The 24,681-nt window shown below is 40.9% G+C and overlaps 1 protein-coding gene across 1 annotated transcript; it reads left to right on the forward strand.

The window, feature by feature from the left end:
• The first annotated feature begins 219 nt into the window (after window positions 1–219).
• Window positions 220–3,419, forward strand: LOC148015540 (wall-associated receptor kinase-like 20). Its single transcript, XM_087665601.1, has 3 exons — window positions 220–1,225; window positions 1,499–1,558; window positions 1,648–3,419. The coding sequence occupies exons 1-3, from the start codon at window positions 364–366 to the stop codon at window positions 2,727–2,729; spliced, it is 2,004 nt and encodes a 667-aa protein (XP_087521727.1). The 5' UTR covers window positions 220–363; the 3' UTR covers window positions 2,730–3,419.
• The last annotated feature ends 21,262 nt before the right edge of the window (window positions 3,420–24,681 follow it).

Genomic DNA, 24,681 nt, shown 5'->3' on the forward strand with positions numbered 1-24,681 from the left:
TCATTTCATCTACGGGCATAGTCAATTACTCACACAGACATTCTCTCTCTCAAAAAAGAATCTCTATCTAATAATCCTAATAGCACCTATGGTGGAAAGCATTCGACTCAAGGTTCACCAACACCACATAAGAGAATAGGGCTTATCAACAAGCAAATTGACAATCTGATCGATATGCATCTATCATGGGCTTATCAACAAAGAAATTGACAATTCGATGGATAAGCACTCACCATTTCTGTGTTGATGAGGACATTTAATCCCAAGGCAACATATTTTCTCTTGAACAATCGCAAGCATCCTTTTTGGATATCATGTGTCTAATGTCCGTGCAGACATTCTAGTGCTCAGCGTTCCTTGCGTATGTCTTTTCTCCTCCCCACCTATCTCACTACTCTAAAAATGCTGCAGCTCCCCCCCCCCAAACCAAATACAAGAGTATCAATGGCAGCAGCATTAGTACTGCTTCTTCCCCTTCTAGTGAGTCTCCTGCTCATCCATCATCAGGCTGCGCTTGGAGGAGCTACTAATATATGCCCGCCATGTGGCAAGCTGGAGGTGCCATATCCACTCAGCACAGGGAGCTCCTGCGGGCACCCTCTATACACTCTCACATGCACCCCCCAGGGGTTGTTGCAGATCAGGGGCCTGTCAGGTAGCTACCCGGTGCAGAGCATCGATGCGCGCACACACACCATGGTCATTGGCACGGGGGAATTCCTGGGCAGCTCCTGCATGACCAGAGAGAGCATCTCCTCCGGCAACTTTTCCCTGGACCCCTCTGGGCCCTTCTCCATTAGCCCCAACAACACAATCCTTTACTTCAACGCCTCCTCCTTCTGGCTGATCTCCCCCGTCTTGTCCTGCAAGAGCCAGGCCTGTAGCCGGGTCCTCGCAGTCTTCCCCCAGAAGAGCTGCCGCAACCTCGTCTGCTGCTCCTTTCCCACGGCTGGTAATCCCAGGTACCGCTACTCGTTCCGTGTCACGATCAAGAACACCGGGTATGCGAGCCTGGTGAATTGGGTCAGTGGCTCCCAGCCCAGCTCTTGGCTGCACTTTGGCCTGCAGCTCCAGTGGGATGAGCCCCATGAGCCCCCCTGTTCTTCTGATACGCAGTGCGGTGCGAACTCCGCATGCCTGCCCTCCCCTGCCACCAATCTCACCAAGGTCTGTTTGTGCAACAAGGGCTACCTCTGGCAATCCAGCACAGGCACATGCCTCAAAGGTACTGTGTTTGTTTGCTGTTTTGGTAATAATTTTGTACTGCTTGGTCTCATCTCATCTCATTATAATTATGCCACCAAATGACCCAAGTATGCATTCCTTTGCATCTCCACAACTCTTTATTCTTTTTGCCCAACTCTCATTTGCAATTGATGAGAGATGACCCAACACGCATCCATCTCTCATTTGCAATTGACTTGATTGCTTATTCGTCATCTTAAGCCCAACTTCACTCCACGTACGTTATCCTTAATTAGGTTTTGTGTGTCTACAGCTCCTTATTGTGTTAGGAAACGCAACAGCATCGAGTGTCATAAGAGCGAATACGCTGCTGGTAACTCTAAATTTTCTGTTGTCCTACAAGCCACAAATTATCTATGTTTTATTTACCCCGACTTATTTTCTCACATGTTTCTCTTGCAGGACTTACTCTTGGGTTTGTTGGACTTATAGTTTTCACCTCATTAATCGTCATTGCATACATGAAGAGAAGGAGTGCACACATGGCCCATGCCAAGCTTGTGTTGGAGAGGTCTATGATTTTGGCCACAAATAACGGGGGAAAGTCTGCAAGGCTGTTCAGTTATAGGGAAATGGAGCGAGCAACCAACAATTTTGCACAAGATCGAATCTTGGGATGTGGAGGATTTGGGGAAGTATACAAGGGAATCCTAGATGATGGTTCAATGGTGGCTATCAAATTAGCTAAGATAGGCAACATCAAAGGCATAGAGCAAGTTCTCAATGAAGTTCGGATCCTCTCTCAAGTCAATCACAAAAACTTGGTGAGGCTATTAGGGTGTTGTGTTGACATGGAGCTACCTTTGATAGTCTACGAGTATATGCCCAATGGGAGCTTGTATGACCACCTCCATGGCCTCGAAAAAGGTTTTCTTGATTGGAGAACTAGACTATTGATTGGACTTCAATGTGCAGAGGGGTTAGCTTACCTACACTCTGCAGCATATCCACCCATTTATCATAGAGATGTGAAATCAAGTAATATCCTTTTGGATCAATCTATGAATGCAAGAGTTGCAGACTTTGGGCTCTCACGCCTTGTTGAGCCCGACCTTACACATGTATCAACGTGTGTCCAAGGCACATTGGGTTACCTAGACCTTGAATATCATAGGAACTATCAATTAACAGATAAGAGTGATGTGTACAGCTTTGGTGTGGTCCTACTGGAGCTTGTGACTTCTGAGAGGGCAATTGATTTTGGGAGGCACCCAGATGATTTGAGCCTGGTAGTTATGGTTCAATCCATGAAAGAGGAAAATTGCCTAGATAATATGCTTGATTTGGAGCTTGTGGATGGAGCTTCCACATATGCAATTGAGTCCATGAGGGATGTTATCAATTTGGCTCTTCATTGTTTACAAGAGAACAGACTTGACAGGCCCTCCATGAAGAAAGTGGCTGAGAAGCTTCAAAGTATCATATATACCATTGAAGTTGCAAATAGGAGCTTTGAGAGAGAGACTTTGATGCTGATGGTTTGAAAGGCCATTATAATGAGGCTAAGTAAAAGTAGCTAATCTAATTATAGAGTGGATGTATGAAAGCAAACACATCATTCTTTGCTTTTTGTGTGGTTGCCTTGGTGAAAGTCAAGCTAGGTTCAATATACTAACTGATGTTGCTCTAATAAAATGATACTAGGTGCCTCGTGCCTAGTTTCGCTTAATTCTTTGTGCCAATGTTCTTTTAGTGCTTTATACCAAGGCTTGAAGCACCATTATTAATAACAATTCTTCTCTCTTTCATAGTTCTCTCTCTTTCTTAGCGATTTTTTCAAGTTGTCCCCCCTCTCTTTGTATTTTTTTCTCTTGCTTGTATGTTTACGTGTGTACATGTATGTGTGCATACATGAGTATATATTTGCACATATATGTGCATGTATATGTGTATACATGTGTGCATGTCTATATGTGCATGTATATGTGTGTACATGTGCATATATATTGTGTACATGTGTGTTATTTAAAAGTATATGTGCAGATGTGGGGGTTTTTTAGAATATACACACATTGCATGCATTCATATGTTCAACCATTAAAATATCACTTCATTAAGAAATTTTATCTATTTATATAATATATGTGCATTTGTGCTTTTTTAAACAATATACACAATGCATGCATATGTTAAACCATTAAAATATCATTTCCTCTCATGCAGCTTCAATTCAAAAAGAAATTCATCTATCTGAGAGAGAGAGAGAGAGAGAGAGAGAGAGAGAGAGAGAGAGAGCTACAAACTTTTCAAAGACTCACATTTACTCTTTTCATCATGATATCACTCTTCAAAACTAAACCCATATTTATTTCTTTTGTATCCAACCCTCTCTCTCTCTCTCTCTCTCTCTCTCTCTCTCTCTCATACGACAACTTTTCAAAGATACATTTTTTCTTTTCATTATTAAATCACTCTTTTAAAAAAAAACTCTTTATTTCTTGAATACCAAACCTCTCATCCTTGTGCTACATAGGCTCAAGGTTTTCTCCTTGGCCCAATAGTCACCCAAGTAAACTTTTAAATAATAAATAGTAAATATATCATAGACCTTGTAAATACATGTAACCTATCATTGTTTGAACAATATGTCCTTGCAATTACATGCAACTTTCATTGGTGAGGGTGGTTACATATACTACATAGGGTAGAGGATTCTCCACCTTGAACAATATCACACAGGTGTAGATTTGCAAAGACAAAGGGATAATAGTAGCATGCACATCTCAAGCCATTGAGTAACGAAAGTGATGGCCTTGTGGTGTGTAACTTCCCAATAACTAGTGCATAGCCTTTTAAAGCTAAAAGGAAATTTCAACCTTTTTGTAGTCATGTGTCATATTAAGGCATCACATCATGCAAGGATTATTACTTTTGCATGGGCTACTACTTCCCATGTGGAGACAAATATGTGCCTTTGAAATGTGCACACAATTATGGGGCCATTGATTTGATACCTTTGCAAATATCTCCCCATGTATGATGTGAGATATCAATATTGGTTGCCCACAAGCAGATTAAGGGACCAATTAATACTCTTTTTCTAAATGGTGGTCATAGCCCATTTATAAAAGGCCAAGCCCACATCACACTAATTGGAATTCCACTCATTAACAAAGAAGAGCTACAATATACTATGGCAAGTGACTTGGCAAGTGACCAATACTTGTGACTAGTGCACATAAGCCTACCTACCACTTTAATGTCTAGAAGTTGTCTATTTCCTCGTGTGTAAAGAAAATGGGACAATATGGTCACTTGCTACATAAGTATGCGTGCCCACAAAATAGGCATCCATTCAAGTGCCCATGGCAATGCATGAGGGTTGGCATTTCATTTTAGAGTACCAATGTTTGAGTATTGACAATGGTGTGTTAAGGTTAACATTTCACATTGGAGTACTTATATTTGAGTGCCCATGGCAATATTCCAGGGTTGACATTGCGTACTATCACCATCTATTTCCCATTTTAATGCAAAGTATTTTGTGGAGACTAGTTATATTGACCACAACATATGTTGGAGGATAACTTCTATTGGAGCATTTCATTACAAAGATTGACACATCATATGATGGATGTAATTTAGTGAATATAATCAAGGCACATGTGGCAATACATGCAATCACATTACCTTCGTTTTCCTAGGCTTTTAGGAAGTCAAAAATTCATCTTGAATGTGCTGCTACATTCTAGACACATCTTTGGGTCACCCTTGCCATGTGAAAATCGTGTGCTTGTATACTTGCTTTGTAGAATGGCCATTCTCTCATTTGGAATTGGTCCTAACTAAATATCACATTCTTTATGTTGTTCTTTTATTGCTATGCTTTGGAATTTGGGAGGGCCATTGTTTGCATCTTTCTTTTCTAGTTATTTTCCCTAGTGTTTATATTCCCATAAGTATATCGTTTTAGAAAATGTCAATAAAAGAAGGGAAATAGTGATAATATGAGCTTAAATTTAGAGAAATAATAGTAGTCACTAGACATTCTCATGGCTAGCAATGTGACTTGTCATTATCACATCAATCCAATTTAAGGCTCAATAATCAACTCCCAGTGTGTAGCTCCTAATATTAATTTCATAATCTAGATTTGAAGTGAACTTCTAGGACTACATTTGGTGTTTGAAATTAGAGTGAGAGCCTAAAGATGTGTGCACAAGAGGGAAAGAGAGCTCAAGTACAAGAAGAAGATCTTGCTTAGTAAGTTGCTCTCAACTACAACTGGCACGCTTTACACTTAAGAGTAACCTGTAGGCTTGGAGCCCCAAGAGGAACAACAAGCACTACAAGATATAGACCTTATACCGACGTTTAAAGCGACAAAAATACAAACAACAAAATTTGCCCCGTCATCGTAAAAAGTGTCGTTATTGACGACGCCATAGAAACGTCGCTATTGGCGTCGCTATTTGCGTCGCAAAATGCGACGCAAATAGCGACGCATATAGCGACGCCAATAGCGACACAACCAGTAAATTTGCAACGCGCATAGCGATGGCAATAGCGACCCTACCAGTAAATTTGCAACGCTAATAGCGACGGTAATAGGGATAAAAAAAAGTTTGTGCCCTGCCACATATAGCACTGTGTGCTGTATGAGAGCCATACAAAATAGTTTCTGCACTACTGTATACAAAGCTCTTGTAAACAAAAAGAATGTATACTAAAATCATAAAACTGATACATGAAATAAATACATGATCACATAAAAAGCAATTTGTACAATCATGACAGGATATCACTAATACATAGAAAATATCTACATAGATCAGGCGACTAAAAAATAAAGGTGGGTGAGCTCCAAGGATCCAAGGGCGAGCTAGAAATCCTCGCCCCCCAAAAGCTCGTCCCGCCGCAAAGGAGCATCGAACGGATTTTGCAGAAAAAGAAACAACACATCAATCCATCATACAATAATGCATTCAAATATCTCATGGTAACTACGGACAAGAAAGATGAGTGACTTACAGGGCCGCCGCGTCTATACAATCGGTCGATCAATGCATTGAGACCATGCCTCTCTGCATATCGAGTCTCAAGGCCTTGCGGATCGCGATTTGTAATGGAGTACTGCAAAGAAAACAAAATGCTAACTCTTAGAAACATGATTGTCAGTACACATAATATTTCAAAAAAACAAACAAGCAAAACAAAAGAGAAACTTACAAAGTCCTCCAAATATGTCCTATGGCCGCCACTCCCAAGATGATGGACCACTCGGGTCTCGAGTCGTGCCCTAGTTGCCTTGCGCTACTGACTCCAACGTCCTGGAGAATTTGTAGCCTCCTCCCTCAGTCGGTGCCAGTTGTTTGCATCTAACCACTCGGGCTTTGCAGCCCCACTCTTGATTGCCTTGCGTGCGTCGGATCGTCTATGTGACATGTATGCACACATGCAATCCATCATCTAGCTCGTAAAGAATCTATCTACTGTGGCTGGCACCGAAAACTCCTCGTGCAAGGATGCTACTATGTAGTCCTTGCTCCCCTCCGGTATGTTCTTCCAATGATCCAGGACGTTGTGCCGAAAAACTTGTTGACACAACTCTCTCATGCGAGCCATCACCCTCCTCCCCTCATCATTCATGATGATGGCTCCTGACCTTGCGTCGACCAGATATCCATATCCCCTAGGAGTCTGCCTAAGATGGGACCTCTCCCATCTCCGTCTATGCTCCTGGGCATATCCAGGAGACCCCTCTATATCCGGTGTACCGACGGGGGTAACCTCTCTCGGAGTGGCACCCAAAGGGGTGGCACCAAAAGGGGTGGCACCTGCTGACGGCTGCACAAAAGCCAGAGTAACTGGAGTAGACGTCCCCACAGGTGTGACAAATCCTGGAGGTGACGTAGCTCCAGCTGAACGACGAGACGGAGACACCACATCCGTGTCTCCACAGTAGCATCCCCCTGATCCTGATGCAGTCCCTCCCTCTGGCCCAAGTCGTGAGCATCGAGATCGTCTGCTCTAAGCTGAAGCATCCGATCACGCTAAAGCAGATCTAATAGAGTGCCCTGACGAAGAACAAGACAGCTCCTGGTCTGCCATCTCTCTGAATCTCGCGAGCTGGTCTGGAGACATGCGTGCGAAGATGTCCTGCAACTCCTCATCACTCATCCCTTGACTCATCCTGAAAATGTCACTTGCATAGATAAAAAATGGTGTTAGAATAATCAATTTAAATTATACAAAGCACAGTAATATGAATCATTTTTTAAAAATCCCTCTTAAAATGCATATCTTATGTACCTTTATAAGAGATCTAAACAACGAATTGAGTAAGTGGATGCTCCAAGTATGAAGTATCCTATGGTCCCATGTTAATCTCCTGACACAACTCCACATACACTAGAAGGTCAATAGACATGTCACCACAAAAGAATGAGTCCGCCTCATTCTCAAAAAATTCTTGGACTCCTGTATTTCCATCATTGTTAGCCGATGCGGACTCCAAGATTTCGACGGCCTCCACCCCTTGTAATATCGACCCCTCTATTTGCATATTATCTTCATGTATGCTCGGAACATCGCTTTGATCATATACTCTCGCACTTCGGGGAGCTGAAGGTATAACATACCACCATCGAGGTTGTCGGGGGTTTGGATAGAAGATTACCTGTTTACAAACATGTACAAAGCGAGTTCAAACCATTGTGACATAAACCATATCGTATTACAATTAGCAAAGCAAATGACTCCATGCACTTGTTCACAATGGGCTGGCAACACAAAGGTGTCATGCAAATCCATCCATTTTTTTTCGGAATCTATTTCGAGAAATCCCGATGGACCTCGTCGAACTGTTGCTCCAGCTCGGCCAAGTACCACTTTGAACCATTGCACATCGAATAGTATCATGGAGAAGCTACGGTAATCCATCGTAATAATACTTTGCAAGTTCCCAAAATACTCCATCTCATCCACAACCGTGTTCGGTTCGTTGCTGGTCGTCGGCTTTCTTGCTCGAACCTTGCCATGACACCACAGTCCATTGTGGAGCGCATTTTGTTAATATGCTCAACACGAAAATGCCGTCTGCGCGACCACGCTGTACTATATATTTTGTACTGTACATTGAAACACTCAAATTAGATGTCGCATATAAAATTTAGATACGACAGATTCTAAACCCCTTATCACCTTTGGACTACATCCCCTCGATAATTCCCACTCCTCCATTGAGACCTCTGCCCCTTTGCTGGATGCTGCAGTCAAGGCTCCATGCAACCATCGTGTTGACATAAACCACGGCATCTCCTCCATGCCTTCGGGATATCGAATCGGTCGATGATGCGTACTACATCGGATTTCAGCTCGCGCTTCCTCTCGATCTTGCCTTGCAATCTGGTACTTCCCAAGCCATGTCTCCATGGAGGCATGGTGCAACATACAAAAGCGATTCACCTTCTCTTCCATTGAGGCATCCATTCTTTTTTCTACCCCATTTCCAACCACCACATCTCCAGTCAGTCTATCATCGTCCTTCAACGTCCATAGCATTTCATTGTCTGGTTCCACCGTTGGTAGCCATTGTGAGATATACACTAACGCCTCTGACACCAACCAACCTTCAGCCATGCTACCTTCTAGCCGAGCTCGTTGTTGCACAAAGCCTTTCAGGGTTTTCATGAAGTGCTTCAGAAAGAATATCCATCGCGTATGGACAGGTTCAGCAATCTCCACTTCATCCACAAGATGCACAAGAAGGTGGACTTGTATCGTGAGCATACTAGTGGGCATGTATTTCTCAAAGAGACAGACCGTCTCCATTGCTCCCCGCCTCGCAGATTCAATAGAGGACGTCTTAATCTCTTTCTGTGAGATCATTGCATCAAAGTCAACAACTTGTAAATGGCCCCGCGAATTTCTAGAGTAAGGCATCCTGCGATCGCGATCGGTAGGACAAACTGCCACAAATGAGAAAGCATTATGAATAATGGCCACTTTTCAAATTGCAAAATGCCCACGCTAATTACAATCCATTCATAGCACAAACCTGACATATCTTATTCCAATCATGGGATTTTAGCCCCGACAATTGGTCATCTTTAGAAAATGCGGACCTGAGAGAACGCATCATACTCATCGGAGTGCGGATAGACTTGATTACTTGCTTCACAATGCGCTCTTCTTTAGTGGACAAAACCTAAGGAGCACGAGGAAGCTACACGTGACCATCAGCACTCGACTGCGGCCAAAGCACCTCCATCTTACCTACCTCCTTCAAATCCATTCGTGCCCCTATAGTGTATCTCTTTCCTGTGATGTGGTCCCATAGCAAGCTGCCCACATTCTTGAAAATATGCATGGGATCCAACAAGTGGTTGACTTGTAAGTGAGTCTAATATGGCAACTCGTAGAAAACTGAGAACCGTCGCATTCCATTTGGATGTGATTCCGGGTTTACCATTTTCAGTTCATACCAGCTTGCGGCGTTCATACGTGTTGGAGGTCATCCAAGGAAACCTTCCCTCAGTTCATGATCCTCCGGCAAGAAAGCGGCGTGTCCTTGATATACTATCTTCTTCATGGTTCGTGACCTTCGGGAGTCTAAATATGACCCACACAATGGACATGCATTATAACCTGAGGTAACCAGACCTGTAAGGCGAGCCACGACCTAGTGAATACTTGATTGAATGAGATAAAATATAGATATTACCAGCGAGAATGGAGGTCTGCTCACCTGAGCACTCTCCCAATCCCGAAAAGTCATGCATTATCCACATGAGAATGGCTTGAATGTTGGCTGACCGCCAACCATCGCGCCTGCTCATATCTTGCATAGTGACCCCCTCCTCCCACAAAATCTTAAGCTCATCGACTAATGGACGAAGATACACGTCCATATTTTTTACTTTGTAGCGGTCTGGGACGAGCAAGCTAAGGATGAGATGTCCTTTCTTCGTAGAAAGCCATGGAGGGATGTTGTAATTGACAAGCACTATAGGCCACACACTATAAGAAGTTGAGCGCAGACCGAATGGGTTCACACCATCCATTGCGAGACCGAGCCAAAGATTCCTTGGCTCTCGCGCAAAGCTTGGGAAGGTAGAGTCAATGTGGCTCCATGCGCGCGAATCCACTGATATTTGTTGAACTCCATCCGTGGACCTATTCTACACATGCCACGTTGTCAAGCTTGGCATGCCGCACGTACGAAACATGTGGTTTACGGGGGGGATGAGCAGAAAGTGTCTGAGAACTTTTTGAGGGATGGTTTGATCTTGCAAGTCTTGTTGATACCTGTGAGCATCACACTTTGGACATGTCTCCATAGTCTCGTATTCATCTCGAAACAGTATGCAATCGTTGATACATGCATAGATGTTATTGTAGTCCATGCCAAGCTTCCGTAAAACATGTTGTGCATCATCACGAGACTCAGGCATGGTATTTGCAGGTGGTAATATATGATATTTCAATAACTTGAAAAAAATCATAAAACACCTTGAAAAAGCACAAATTTTTGTAATAATAGTGTAAAAAAATAATAATCAATGAAGCCTATATGCAAGGTACCTGAATAACTCGGTCACACTCGTATCGCTCCACCCGTATTTTGCTTGCACACTTAAGAGTGCAAGCAATGTCCTCAACCGAGATACTCGGCACCCATCATATAATGGTATGGATGCTTCCTCTCTAAGCGGATCAGATGTCTCGACATCCATGGGAATCAATGCATCGATCATTGCCTCCATCTCAGGCTCCAAGATTGTAGGTAGGTCTGGAAGGTTGTCTGTCTCCTCTGGCATTGACGGTATAGATTGGCCTTGCGAGTGGTGGATTGGCTCCTGCACTCCATCTATCGCACGTCCACGAACTCTTATAATTGGCCGCAAAGGTTGCACTCCCCCTTGGGACGAGACTTCACCCCCCTGGACCAGTAAATTTGCCAACAAGACCCAATCTTATTGTGTATGGTTTTCAATTAGCTTGCGAGTACAATGCATGATTAATATTAACTTCAAATTACAGTTTGCTGAAAATCCGCAGTCGCTTGATCAATGATCTCAGATTGAAACTCATCAAATTGTCGTACGTGTTCTATAGACAATCAACGTTTTCGTCTAATTTCCAACTTGCATTGAGAGCAAGGACATGGGACACGCTGATTAAGATATGCCTCGCGATCTTGAACAATAAGACCTTCTTCGTTTTCCATCTTATCTACATTACAGCAAACGAGGTTCAAATGGATAGCTTTATGGAGATGTATGTCAAGTTGCAAGTTTACCATAAGCTCTTGCTTGAGAGGTTTTAGCCTCTGCAAGAGCTTGAGAAGCAAATTTTGTAAAACATTGAGGTTGATATTGATGCATCCATGGTGTTGAAATCTAAACTTCAAGATATAAGAAATGCTTTACTGATTAATGTAAAGAATGCATTGTACATAGTAGTTGAGAGATTTATTGATGTTATATCTCGGCCGTATACCATGCTCAAGGATTTGTTTGTCCCGGTAGATAATTATTCGTTATTGTAAAAAAAAAGAGCATTGGTTCATAAGGTTCATGAGTCGAAGACTAAATGTTTGGACTTGACTAAAAGATTGGATAATGGCTTAGATGCTAAAAGGAAAAGTGATGAATATGTTACTTCATCATTGTAACAAAAAGATTGGATAATGGCTTAGATGCTAAAAGGAAAAGTGATGAATATGTTACTTCATCATTGCAACAAAAAGATTGGTGACAAGGATGCTATGAATAATGAAGTTCTTCACGAGGTGAATATAGAGTTGAAGGGGATGGAGCACGATTCTTCTTTGGGATTTAATGGTGATAAGTCAATTATTGACGTGTCTTCTTGTACAACCATTATACCTTATATACCTAGCTACGGTCTCTAGGTTATGTACTTTGAGTATCTTAGAGGGGCTCTACTAGGATTACTTATACAACTGCACTAGAGGGCTTTGAGTATAAGTAATCCATTTATGAGCATCATTGAGGATCTCTTAGTCTAATAATAAATCAGTCTCAACAAAAAGCATCTTAGAAATGTGGTTTTTTTGTCCTAGGATTGCGTATTAAAATTAATGCCATCTATGAAATTTATCAACTATAGTAATAAAATTTGTTTCAATCAATTCTACTCATGGTCATAACATTTGAAGAAAATATCCTATGCTCAATTTAAGGGATTCTTCTTCTATAACAATACTTTTGGGTTCATTTTGATGAAGTACCGTAATGACCATTAGCTAGGGTATCATTTTCTTTTAGTCCTTCCGTTGACTAGTTGGCATGATTTCTAATTTGTTATGCCTATAAAGTTAATACAAAAACAATGAATTATGCATATCACAATTAGATCCCCTACTTGGACATTATGAAGGATATGACCAATTTTAAGCCATCTTAAAGAGTCACCAATGTATGTGGCCCATGGCAAAGCACATTGTATACAATTATCGATAAGTCTATTATCGTGCATCTTAAATCTCCTAATTAGACTTTATAAAGTGTATGACTAATTTTTAGCCCTCTTAAGGAGTCAATGTAATGGTACCCATTAAAAAAGCAAAGTGGATACCATTACCATAATCATGGATATGCTATCGTTCCAATATATGTTATCTTTCTCTTTCTCTCCCTCTCTCTCCCTCTCCCTCTCTTTCTCTCGCATTTCCTCTCCCTCTCACAATATATCTTAACACTCTCCAAAAGCAAAAGGGAGAGGGAGAGAGAGAATGCACTCTCCCTCCCTCTCCCTCTCCCTCTCTTTCTCTTTCTCTCCCTCTCTCATTTCCTCCCTCTCCCTCTCCCTCTCTTTCTCTCTCTCTCCCTCTCTCTCCCTCTCCCTCTCCCTCTCCCTCTCCCTCTCCCTCTCTTTCTCTCTTTCTCTCTCATTTCCTCTCCTAAAAAAGCAAAAAAGAAAGTGATTTAAACCTTTAATAAGCAAAAGGGAGAGGGAGAGAGAGAATGCACTCTCCCTCCCTCTCCCTCTCCCTCTCTTTCTCTTTCTCTCCCTCTCTCTCCATCTCCCTCTCTTTCTCTCTTTATCTCTCATTTCCTCCCCTAAACAAGCAAAAAAGAAAGTGATTTAAACATTAAACAAGCAAAAGGGAGAGGGAGAGAGAGAATGCACTCTCCCTCCCTCTCCGTCTCCCTCTCTTTCTCTTTCTCTCCCTCTCTCATTTCCTCCCCCTCCCTCTCCCTCTCCCTCTCTTTCTCTCTTTCTCTCTCATTTCCTCTTCTAAACAAGCAAAAAAGAAAGTGATTTAAACCTTAAACAAGCAAAAGGGAGAGGGAGAGAGAGAATGCACTCTCCCTCCCTCTCCCTCTCCCTCTCTTTCTCTCCCTCTCTTTCCCTCTCCCTCTCTTTCTCTCTCATTTCCTCTCCTAAACAAGCAAAAGAGAAAGTGATTTAAACCTTAAACAAGCAAAAAAAAAGAGAGGGAGACTCACCGATGAGATATGGCGAGTGTGGGGTGGCTCCTCTTTGTGATAAAGACTCCTCCTCTCCTTCGCGAACAACGGCGGCGGCGACAAGTCTTCTTCCTCTCCTTCTCTCACGACGGTCGCTCTCTCCCTCATTCTCGCTCTCAAAACACAAAACGTGCAAACACGAAATAAAGCCGTGCTCGGTTTTGGCCTGCTTTTTTCCCTGTGGAGCGTCGCTATTTGTGTCGACGCTGCTATCTGCCGTTGCTAATCGCCATCGCTACCAGCTCAAATCCTTGTAGTGAAGAAAATGGGAAAATTAGTGTAAGAAAATATATCTTATCACACCAACAAGCATGTTCTTCATACTTCAGTAAACCATAAGAAGAAAAAGAACACCAAGAATAACCAAACTTTACGCAACATCATACAGTGAATCTCCCACGGATTTATCACAACAAATCTTTACATATTCTTCATAGAAACCATCAAAAATTTAAAAGAACACAAAGAAATGATCAACTTAGAATGGAATTCATCACATAGTATTCATATATTTCATCATCTTCATAGTGTTTATAGTCGTTCTCTCAATCTCTCTCGTAGTCTCACTCATAAATACATTGTTTTTCATAAAAATTTAGCTATCTCTCATACACTAACCCTCCCACATATGCTCTCTCTTAATAGCACATGAGAATAACAAAGAATAATACTCAATAGTCATTTCTTGGTCATGGATACCCTTCCCAAGAGGTATGCTTGATATGAAGGGTCACTAGAGACACTACAATGACCTTTGAGAGCTTACTATTGCCATTGTCACTTCAATCTTCACTTCAAGTCTTCATCAACTACTTCTTTTGCTTCTTTAATCTTCAAATATATTTCATTCATCTCTTTCCAAGATGGTGAAACATTCCCAAGCTAAAAATCCATCCAATAGAACACTCACAAAAGCATATAGAACAAAACGGAAACTCTGTAGAGCACTTCACAGAAGGTCAACAAAAGACATAAAAAACCATATAGCTCAAACCAAATCATTTCAAACCATTCGAAACCATCCAATACAATCGCAATCATTTCTCAAACCATTCATTAACAATCATAACCTCTTAAATAGAAAGAAAACAGACCAAAATAAAAGCAAAACATACCTATTAGAACCAAATAGAACGTATCACAGAACCATCGAAACATCATAACTCAACTAAAAATCATCACGAGCTTCTCAATCATAATCAAATCTTCCTAAAGCACTTTCAAACCATCCAAAAACCGATCAATAAACAACAAAATTGAAAAACAAAACATCCAAAAATCCAACAAAACTAGCTAAAAACACAATAATTTTAGCACTCAACACATCCCCACACTTATCAGGGCTATCGTTCTTGCGACCTTGGAAAAAGAGAATAAAAGCTCTACAATAGCCATCTTCAATCACCAACTCTAGCTCAAAAAAATCCACAAGTCAAACATATCTTCTACAGATAAACCTAGATCTAACAATTTATGAAAGGAAAATCATAACCACTATGAACCATTTGAATAACAATTAAACCAATATACTAAAACTATTAAATGATATAAGAGTTTTCTCTGCATCTTAGCACATATTCTTTGAAAAAATATTTAACTTCAACCATCATCCATCTTTAATCATCTTTAGCTTCAACTTTATCTCCACACGACAAGGATAAAACACACACACACACACACACATAAACATCACAAAACACAGAATTCATATATACACTACAATGATGTAGTTTGAATGGCACATGCTCCCAAAAAATGGAGAGCAAAAAGAAGGTGATTGTTCATTAAAAAGAAAGATACAATCAAAAACCTACTCCATTGCTATGTAAGATGAATATATTTCTTCTTAAACTTTAGGCTAAGATTATTACAATCCAAGGCTTTGCTCTCATCTACAAAGCATATAGGCACATTTTGGAGAAACTGGAGACAACACATCCTTTTCAACAAGATAATGAATCTAGTAGGAAAAGCCTGTGCAAAGTAGTACAACGCATCCATTTGAGCCATTGTTACATCGTCATTAGTATTAATCTACAAATTTAGGATTTTCTTTCAAGTATTTAGATTGGATTGTTGATGTATGAAGGCAAGATACTAAGAAAAATGAGTTGCAAGGTGTACAGAGGTATCCTGAGACTGAGCATGCACTCGAGAAAATCTCAGCTATAAGTTTGAACATGTTGAAGAACTCTCCCAAGACCCAAGAATGAGAGGCCAATTAAATACTCGTCCTATCAAAGAATCATGTAATGCCCATTGCCATCAACGGAGGATATCACTATTATATCCATGAGTATCCATCACAGATTGTGGAGGAAGATTGATATATTTAGTAGGTGGGGGTATTGGAATAATAAGAGAACATTGCAAAGGTAGGTAAGATAAATCATAAAAAGATGATAATTTAAGGGACAACGAGGATGGCAAAGGAGGAAAACATAATAAGAATGTTTGAAGGGATTGCTAAAAAGATAGAGTGAATATATGGAACAATAGGAAGAGGTTCAAAAGGGATAGGAGAAGATGTAGAATCCACAATGAATGGACAATTAGTAAAAACATGTAGGTGTGAAAGATAAGATAGCAATAGTTTCTTGATTAGAATTGATAATGGAAATATGAAAAGGTAGGCGATAAGAAATGAGGAAATATGAAAGGAGACCATTGAGATCAGAAGGATAAATAGAGCAACAAATTTAAAAGTTTGGAAGAATTCATATGTGAATAAAGGATTATCTGCAATATGTGTTAATACTTGAGAGCGTAAAGGTTGGATATCAGATTTATGAAAAATAGTCCATCGACGACGTGGATCCATGACATCATCTCAACTAAATGTACATGCATGATAGTCCGTAAGATCACATCACCCACATAAACGTTCATATCCTCTTCATCAAGGATTTCCAAATCTCTTTTAAGATACACAAAAGAAAATAATTATGCCTCATGAGAAATTAGCTCATCCACAAATCTATCAAACATAAATTTCAACAACTTTGCGAACCACAAATTCCACCACCCATCCTCTAGAGGTTCTACATCCACATTACTCAAGGAAATGTATAAGGCCAAGTGTTGTTGATCAAACTTAATTCAAAAATAAGGTGAAGGTGATACCAATTCAACATAGTGAACAAAATCTTCTTGGATAGTTCATGCACTACTAAAGGTGCTCAACCTTAGCAGAAAAACCATCACATAACTTAGCGTTTTTCTATAACTAGTCAAGCTCCTCTTTAGAAGACATCACAAAAGATACAATGGGAGTTGTAGGAGGAATAGCAAGGGTAGCTAATTTACTGTGGAGTTTTTCAATAAGCTTCTTCTGCGACTCTACAGTTTCCTTCTAAGAGTGTTGTAACTGACCCTCACATGTACCAAGCTTACTAGCTAATGCTAACATCTCATCAAGAGCATAATGTTTCTCCTTAGTGATTGACACATTCTCGTCCTCTAAAGTAGTGATCTTGGTTTCCAACTCTTTAATGTTGGCTTTTTGTGAATCCATCAAAGTTGTAGCTATAGTCATCTATTTATGGATGTCATTGAAAGTAGCTTTCTCAAAGGCTAGATCCTCCAAAGCCTTCCTAAGTTGGTTGGCTAGGGCCACCTTATCTTGTAGAGAGAGGTGTAACCACCTGTATATATGGACTGAAGATAGGAGGTGATTGAGGTTTCTAGAGTAGACTAGACACTAGAAACCAACTGTGAAAGCATGGGTCTAGATAATAGTGTATGTAAGGAAGAAGAGATCTGTGAATCTAAGTATCCTTTCCTTTGTGATGAAAATAGATTTGTATAGGAAAGGCACAAGAGAAAAGAGTTATTAGAAACATCAGGTGCACATTCGTTTATAGGAGGATTTGGAATAGAAGGAGGACTGAAAGGACCCTTTGTGCATAAATATTTTTTCGAGGGAATCTAGTAGGAGGCACATCTTCAAAATCAAAGTTTGGCTGCATTGAAGGAGGAAAGGAAACATGAGGTGGAGGTTGCCTTGAAAAAGGAGTAGGATCAGGTATTGGCACTCCACTTGGAGGAGCTGCAAGAGTAATAACCTTGTAGAGAAAAGCTCCATATGATACATTGCTAAGTTGACCTTTCTTGACACACTAGAAGTGATGGTCCATTTTAGCCAAAAGAAATGTTGCCCAATTGAACTTGACATGATAGCAACCCTCCCACAAACAAAAATAACCATAAAACCGAGGAAACAACACACAAAATCTATGTGTATGGCTCTACCATTAATCTCAAAACTAACAAGAAACCATAAATCTCTCTCTTAATAATGAACAAATTCATCATCTTCATCCATAGCTTCAACCATTATGCAAGAGCAAAGGGAAAAGAGGAAATTTTGCACAAAAGACAAAGGAGAGAGGAGAGAGAAATATTGACACCATAAAGGGAGAATGTGTGAATCTTGGAAGAAAGGAGAGAGAGAGAGAGGCACATAATCAACCGTGCATTCCACCCCACCTTTTCCCCAAAAGACACATAATAATCCTTCATTTTTTTTCTTTGATTTTTTTAAATACATTTTTATTTGTAAGGCTTTAGCCTTTACATTTCAATTCTTTCTAACCTTTTGCAAATGCATGCATGTACACTTTTGTGTATACCATTTATTAATTATGGATGTGGATCCCCCCTCCCATGTGTAAGGTGTATTTATTTTTGGTGCTTTTGCAACAATGTAAATATTATTCCCTTTACAAAAGATGAAATTATGGTATATGCATGTGTATTTTTTGTTGAGATATTGAGCTCCACTCATGATATGCCAGGGTGACTGTTGTGTATTTATGTCACCGACTTATCAGTTGCAGACGCGGTTGGTACACTGCCCATGAATAATAGCTACATGATAGCTATCCTTATCTACTCTAGTTCGTGGCTCAGTTAGTATGCCACCTTAGTTAGTTGAGTTTGGTTTGAGACCCATATATAGGGTTCTTCTATTTCTTTGTATGAGACTTCTTTTTGGCTTACACAACTAAGAAGAGGAAAACTGTTTTCAACCTCCACCCTTGTGTGTATTCCCCCATTGTGCAAGCAAGAAAGCTATAAGTGAGACTCCTTCCTTCTCTCCCACAATCTTGACATGGTATCAGAGCCTTGTTCGTGGTAAGGAGCTCAAGAAAGCAAGCCAAGCTCGTGGTGTTCTGGTAAGAGGAGCAGTGTTGCTTTCATTTTCTGTTTTGGGAGCAGATCTCTGTAGGTAGCACAGCCGGAAAGTACAGGAGTGCATTGTCTCAGGTTGAGACGCCCTTCCGGTGAAGCAAGAGGGCAGTATGTGCTACGGGAAAGGGGTTTAGCCCTTGGTTGCTTTGTTTTTTTGATTTGAGGCCATTTCGAGGCCTGTTTTGGAGATGGAAGTTTTCTACACGCACTTAGGAAAAGGCCCAGTTTTATGCTGTGCGACCACTGTTCTACAGGTCGGTGAAAAGTTACCACAGAAATTGCATCGTATGCTTATGTGCAGAGACATTGGGAGTTACAAAATCGTCCTTGGTTCCTGTTTATGCAAAATCATCACTAGGAAGTGACTGTGTGGTCAAATACCACTTTCGCCAGTTTTGCAGATTTGCCCTTCTGAGGGTGAACCTGTGTTTCTTGCAGTGACAGAATTTTTTGCAATGTTCTGTAATGGCGTCTGATTCTCTTTCACAGATTGTCACTGAAAAGCTTGACAAGAACAACTTCCAAGCATGGAAGTTTAGAATAACGAATTTCCTTATGGAAAAAGGATATTGGGAATTTGTTGCAGGAAATGAAGAAGAACCAGTTCTTCCTGATATTCCCAATCAACAGCAAATGCAGGCATTTAAAGCATGGCATGAGAGAGCCAGAAAAGCTATGTATTGGCTGTCTATCAGCATTTCAGATTCTATGATTGTGCATATTCAGGATGCAAGTACGCCAAAGGAGGCATGGGATACTTTGTCAAAAATGTATAGTACAAATACGCAAGCCAGGAAAATGCAGCTCAAGCAAGAGTTGCATAATGTGCAAAGAGAAAATATGAGCATCAATGACTACCACATGAAGGTGAAGAAGATTGCAGATGCACTTGCTTCCATTGGGTCGCCAGTGGAAGATGATGATTTAGTTTCCGTGACCTTGAATGGTCTAGGAAAGGATTATGCACAGTTTCAAACATCCATTTCAGTTCGTGAAAGATTTCCTGATTTTGAGGAGTTGATTGCTCTTCTAATTTCTGAGGAGCAGAGAAATGGTGGTGCATCTTCTTCTGGAGGAACTTCAAAAGAAGTTGACTTCTACTCAAATGCTGGAAGAGGTAGAGGTAGAGGTAGAGGTAGAGGAGGCTGATTTGGAGGCCGTGGTAGAAATCAGAATATGTAGCAAACTCAAGAAAACCAGTCCTATGGAGGAGGATGTGGTAACTCTAGAGGCAGGGGGAGCCAAAGAGGTCGTGGTGGATGGCAAAGAGGCCAAAATGCAAACAGTAATGTTGAATGCTACTACTGTGGTAAAATGGATCATATGGCTAAAGACTGCTATAAAAAGCAGAATGACATCATGAATGGAAAACTGCAACAAGGGAATTATGCATCTTCTAGTAGACAGGGTGATGACAAAAATGAGCATTTGTTTATGGTGCAGCACATGAACAATTCTGTGACAAGTGCAGAAGAAAGCAACGATGTATGGTATGTTGACTCAGGTGCATTAAACCACATGACAAGTCATGCAGAATGGATGGAGGATGCAAGGAAAATGGAAAAACCAGGATTTGTGGAGACTGGTGATGATACTGCACATCCTATTGTGCAGATTGGAAAAATTCCCTTGTCTATGCAGGATGGGAAAAAGAAATACCTATCCGATGTATTTCATGTCCAGAATATCACCAAGAATCTGGTTTCTGTTGGTCAAATGGTTGAGCAAGGCTTGCAGGTCAGATTTAATCCTCATGGATGCTTTGTTGAGGATATGAAAAATAAAGGTCGCTTGATAGCAAAAGGAAAGAAGAAGGGCAGAATGTTTACGTTGGATGCAGACATGTTTGAATTGAGTGCAGCAATGTTTGCACATGGGACCGGTGTAGTTGCAGATATTGATATCTGGCATAAACGCATTGGTCATGTTAATGTACAGCGACTTAAATCAATGCAGGCCCAAAATATTGTTGCAGGATTGCCTAAATTCAAGGTTGCAGAAATGCATAAGGTATGTGAAGCCTGTCAGTTTGGAAAACAGGCAAGGAAACCATTTCCTAGACATGTTCAAGAAAGTAAGAAGCCATTGGAATTAATCCACTCTGATGTGTGGACTACTAAAGCTGCATCTCTTGGAGGCTGTTATTATTTTGTCACTTTTATTGATAACTATAGCAGAAAAATTTGGGTGTATTTTATGAAAAAGAAAAGTGAAGTTTTTGGGCACTTCAAAACTCTTAAAGCTATGGTTGAAAAAGAAACATGCATGCAGATAAAATGCCTAAGGTCAGATGGAGGGGGAGAGTACCTCTCAAATGAGTTTGCAAGGTTCCTGCAGGACCATGGCATAAAGCAGCAATATTCATGCAGTCATACCCCACAACAAAATGGAATTGCAGAAAGGAAAAACATGCATATTGGAGAGGTATCTCGTGCCATGCTCAATGAAAAAGACTTGCCAGATTTTTATTGGGCTGAAGCAGTTGCTACAGCAGTCTACATAATGAACAGGACTCCCACTGCAGCAATACATGGAATGACTCCAGAGGAGAGGTATACTGGTAGGAAACCAGATATTTCTCATTTGAAAATTTTTGATTGCGTTGTCTATGTACATGTGCCAGATGAGTTGAGATCCAAGTTGGATCCAAAAGCTGAGAAGTGCATCTTTATTGGTTACTCTCTGCAGCAAAAAGGGTATAGATGCTATAACCCTTCTACTCGTAAGTTTACAGTGAGCAGAGATGTTGTTTTTGATGAGATGAGTAGCTGGTATAAACCGGTAAATGTGATTGATGATGTAGATGCACAAAATGGTAATGCTGCATAGAATTCACAGCAGCAGTCACAAAATATTAGTGGACCTGGAGCGTCCTCTAGCAGTGGTTCACATTCTTCGCCATGGACAAGTAGATTGAGATCAAGAGAATCTTCTCAAAGCAATGCAGATAGTGGTATGCATGTATCACGAAAAGGAAAAGAGAAGGTTGATCAGCCCATATTTGATGTGAATGCAGATCACTCTTATGTGGATGGTGAATCCAGTGGTTCAGAATAGAGCATTGATGATGAGTTGGGTATCCCCTCTATTGTTACACCTGGAGTAAGGAAAACCAGGGATGTTTTGAGAGCACCTGGGAGTGAACCTACTTTGCGCAGGTCATTGAGAGCTAGGTATCCTATGGATAGGCTGAAATATGATGGATTTACAGCCATTCACTATGCATATATGGTCAAAGTGATACAGGAACCAGAACCCACTTCTTTTGAGCAAGCCATGGGAAAAGAAAAATGGGAGAAAGCCATGGATGAAGAAATGGATGCCTTGAAAGCAAATGCTACATGGGAATTGGTACCTTTGCCTAAAGGTAAGAATGCAATTGGTTGTAAGTGGGTTTATAAGGTGAAGCACAATGCAGATGGTTCTGTGAATAGATACAAGGCAAGATTAGTAGTCAAGGGGTATGCACAAACATATGGCATTGACTATGAAGAAACATTCAGTCCGGTTGCAAGGATGGCAACCGTAAGAGTAGTCATTGCTATGGCTGCATCAAAGGGATGGTCTTTACATCAGATGGATGTAAAGAATGCCTTCTTGCATGGTGATTTGCAAGAAGAGGTATATATGGAGCAGCCACCAGGTTATGTGCATGCTGTTCATCCTGAGTTTGTTTGCAGGTTGAAGAAAGCATTGTATGGATTGAAGCAAGCACCTAGAGCATGGTCTGACAAGATAGGATAGTATCTTGTCACTATTGGCTTTCAGATTTCCAAGGCAGATTTCTCACTTTATGTGAGAAAAACAGAGAAAGGTATCATGCTACTTGTCATTTATGTTGATGATTTGATTATGACAGGTGACAGTGATGAAGATATCCTTCATGTGAAAATGCTCTTGAAGCAGAAGTTTGAGATGAAGGATTTGGGAGAGCTGCGTTATTTCTTGGGCATTGAGGTGATTAGATCACCAAGTGGGATACAACTGTTGCAGAGGCAGTATGGATTGGACATGCTGTTCAAATATGGGATGACAGGCTGTAAGCCTATTTCAGTTCCTTTGGAGCAGAATGTGAAGCTGAGCGCAGATGCAGGTGAGCTTCTGGAAGACCCTATTATGTACAGATGCATAGTAGAAAGCTTGATTTATATGACTATTACCAGGCCAAATTTGAGCTATGTTGTTGGATTGGTAAGTCAGTTTATGCAGGCTCCAAGAAAACTGCATTTGGATGCGGCTAGATGCATACTTAGGTATGTGAAGTCCACATTGCAGTATGGACTATTTTATGAGACTGGGGTTCAGATACAGCTGCATGGATACACTGATGCTGATTGGGCTGGTAGTATTTCTGATAGACGATCTACCAGTGGATATGTGTTCTCTTTTGGGAGTACTGCAGTCACTTGGAGCAGCAAGAAACAGCCTACAGTTGCCTTGTCAAGCACAGAGGCCGAGTACAGGGGCACAACAATGGCTGCATGTGAGGTAGCTTGGTTGCATAAGCTACTTTATGATATGCATCAGTCTACAGATGGGCCAGTTGTCATTTATTGTGACAACATGAGTAGTATACACTTGGAAAATAACCCAGTCTATCATGCTAGAACAAAGCACATTGAGGTGCATTATCACTATGTGCGAGAGAGGGTTTTACTAGGTCTTATTGATCTAGTTTATGTCATCACAGAGGATCAGGTAGCTGACATATTCACGAAGGCATTGGGCGCAGAGAAGCTGCGCAAGTTCAGAGACCTGCTTGGTGTGCAGGAATTGGGATTGAGCTCGAGGGGGAGTGTTGAGATATCGAGCTCCACTCATGATACGCCAGGGTGACCGTTGTGTATTTATGTCACCGACTTGTCAGTTGCAGACGCGGTTGGTACACCGCCCATGAATAATAGCTACATGATAGCTATCCTTATCTACTCTAGTTCGTGGCTCAGTTAGTATGCCACCTTAGTTAGTTGAGTTTGGTTTGAGACCCATATATAGGGTTCTTCTATTTCTTTGTATGAGACTTCTTTTTGGCTTACACAACTAAGAAGAGGAAAACTGTTTTCAGCCTCCACCCTTGTGTGTATTCCCCCATTGTGCAAGCAAGAAAACTATAAGTGAGACTCCTTCCTTCTCTCCCACAATCTTGACATTTTTGTGCCTTGTTTTTATGCTTCTTTTGGTGTCATCATTTCCTGCCACACTGAAACGTGAAGCGTCCTTGCGAACCTTGTCAAAGAAGAACCATTGTCTAACACAAAACACTTTCAAAATTGTTAGTAAAATGACATCAATCACAAGGCCTAGCCATGGTAGGGTATGGGACTCCAAATCCATGACCACCAGAGTAAGGAAACTCCTGCCTCAACTACACTCGCACACTGAAAACTTGTATAGGCTTCAAAAGATAGGGTTCTATTTTTCACAATGATCACAACAACAACTTCTTTGCCTAATGTAGTAAGAAAGAAGACTCCATCATGTAGCTCCATAGGCACTTGAGGAAATAGGGTTTGGTTGTATATCTTCATGTATCTTCCAACATAGGGATCTATTCATTTACTTCAATTTGAGGACCAAGCTTTAGATCATATTGTGTGTGAACTGGTAACCTTAGGGTTTTTCTTTTAAAAATAAATAAACCATTAATGTTTTTGTCATTTTGGTTTTGCAATGTAGGCTGCAGGGATGAGGGAACAAGAGGTAGAGGAACAACTTGACAGGCGAAGGAGTGTTGCCGATTGACATAGAGAATGTTGAGGAAGAGGCCGATGAAAACTACTCCAATTTCTTCATCTTCTTGTTA

This window comes from Lygodium microphyllum, chromosome 24 (genome assembly GCF_053477565.2).
Source record: "Lygodium microphyllum isolate KBCC chromosome 24, Lygodium_microphyllum_v1.1.10, whole genome shotgun sequence".
Lineage (NCBI taxonomy): Eukaryota > Viridiplantae > Streptophyta > Polypodiopsida > Schizaeales > Lygodiaceae > Lygodium > Lygodium microphyllum.

Excerpts from the sequence above, each read along its gene's own strand:
- LOC148015540 (XM_087665601.1), top strand. The coding sequence starts at position 364 with ATGTCTTTTCTCCTCCCCACCTATCTCACTACTCTAAAAATGCTGCAG. Across the intron at positions 1,226-1,498 it reads CACAGGCACATGCCTCAAAG|CTCCTTATTGTGTTAGGAAA; the intron begins GTACTGTGTTTG and ends GTGTGTCTACAG. Across the intron at positions 1,559-1,647 it reads TAAGAGCGAATACGCTGCTG|GACTTACTCTTGGGTTTGTT; the intron begins GTAACTCTAAAT and ends TTTCTCTTGCAG.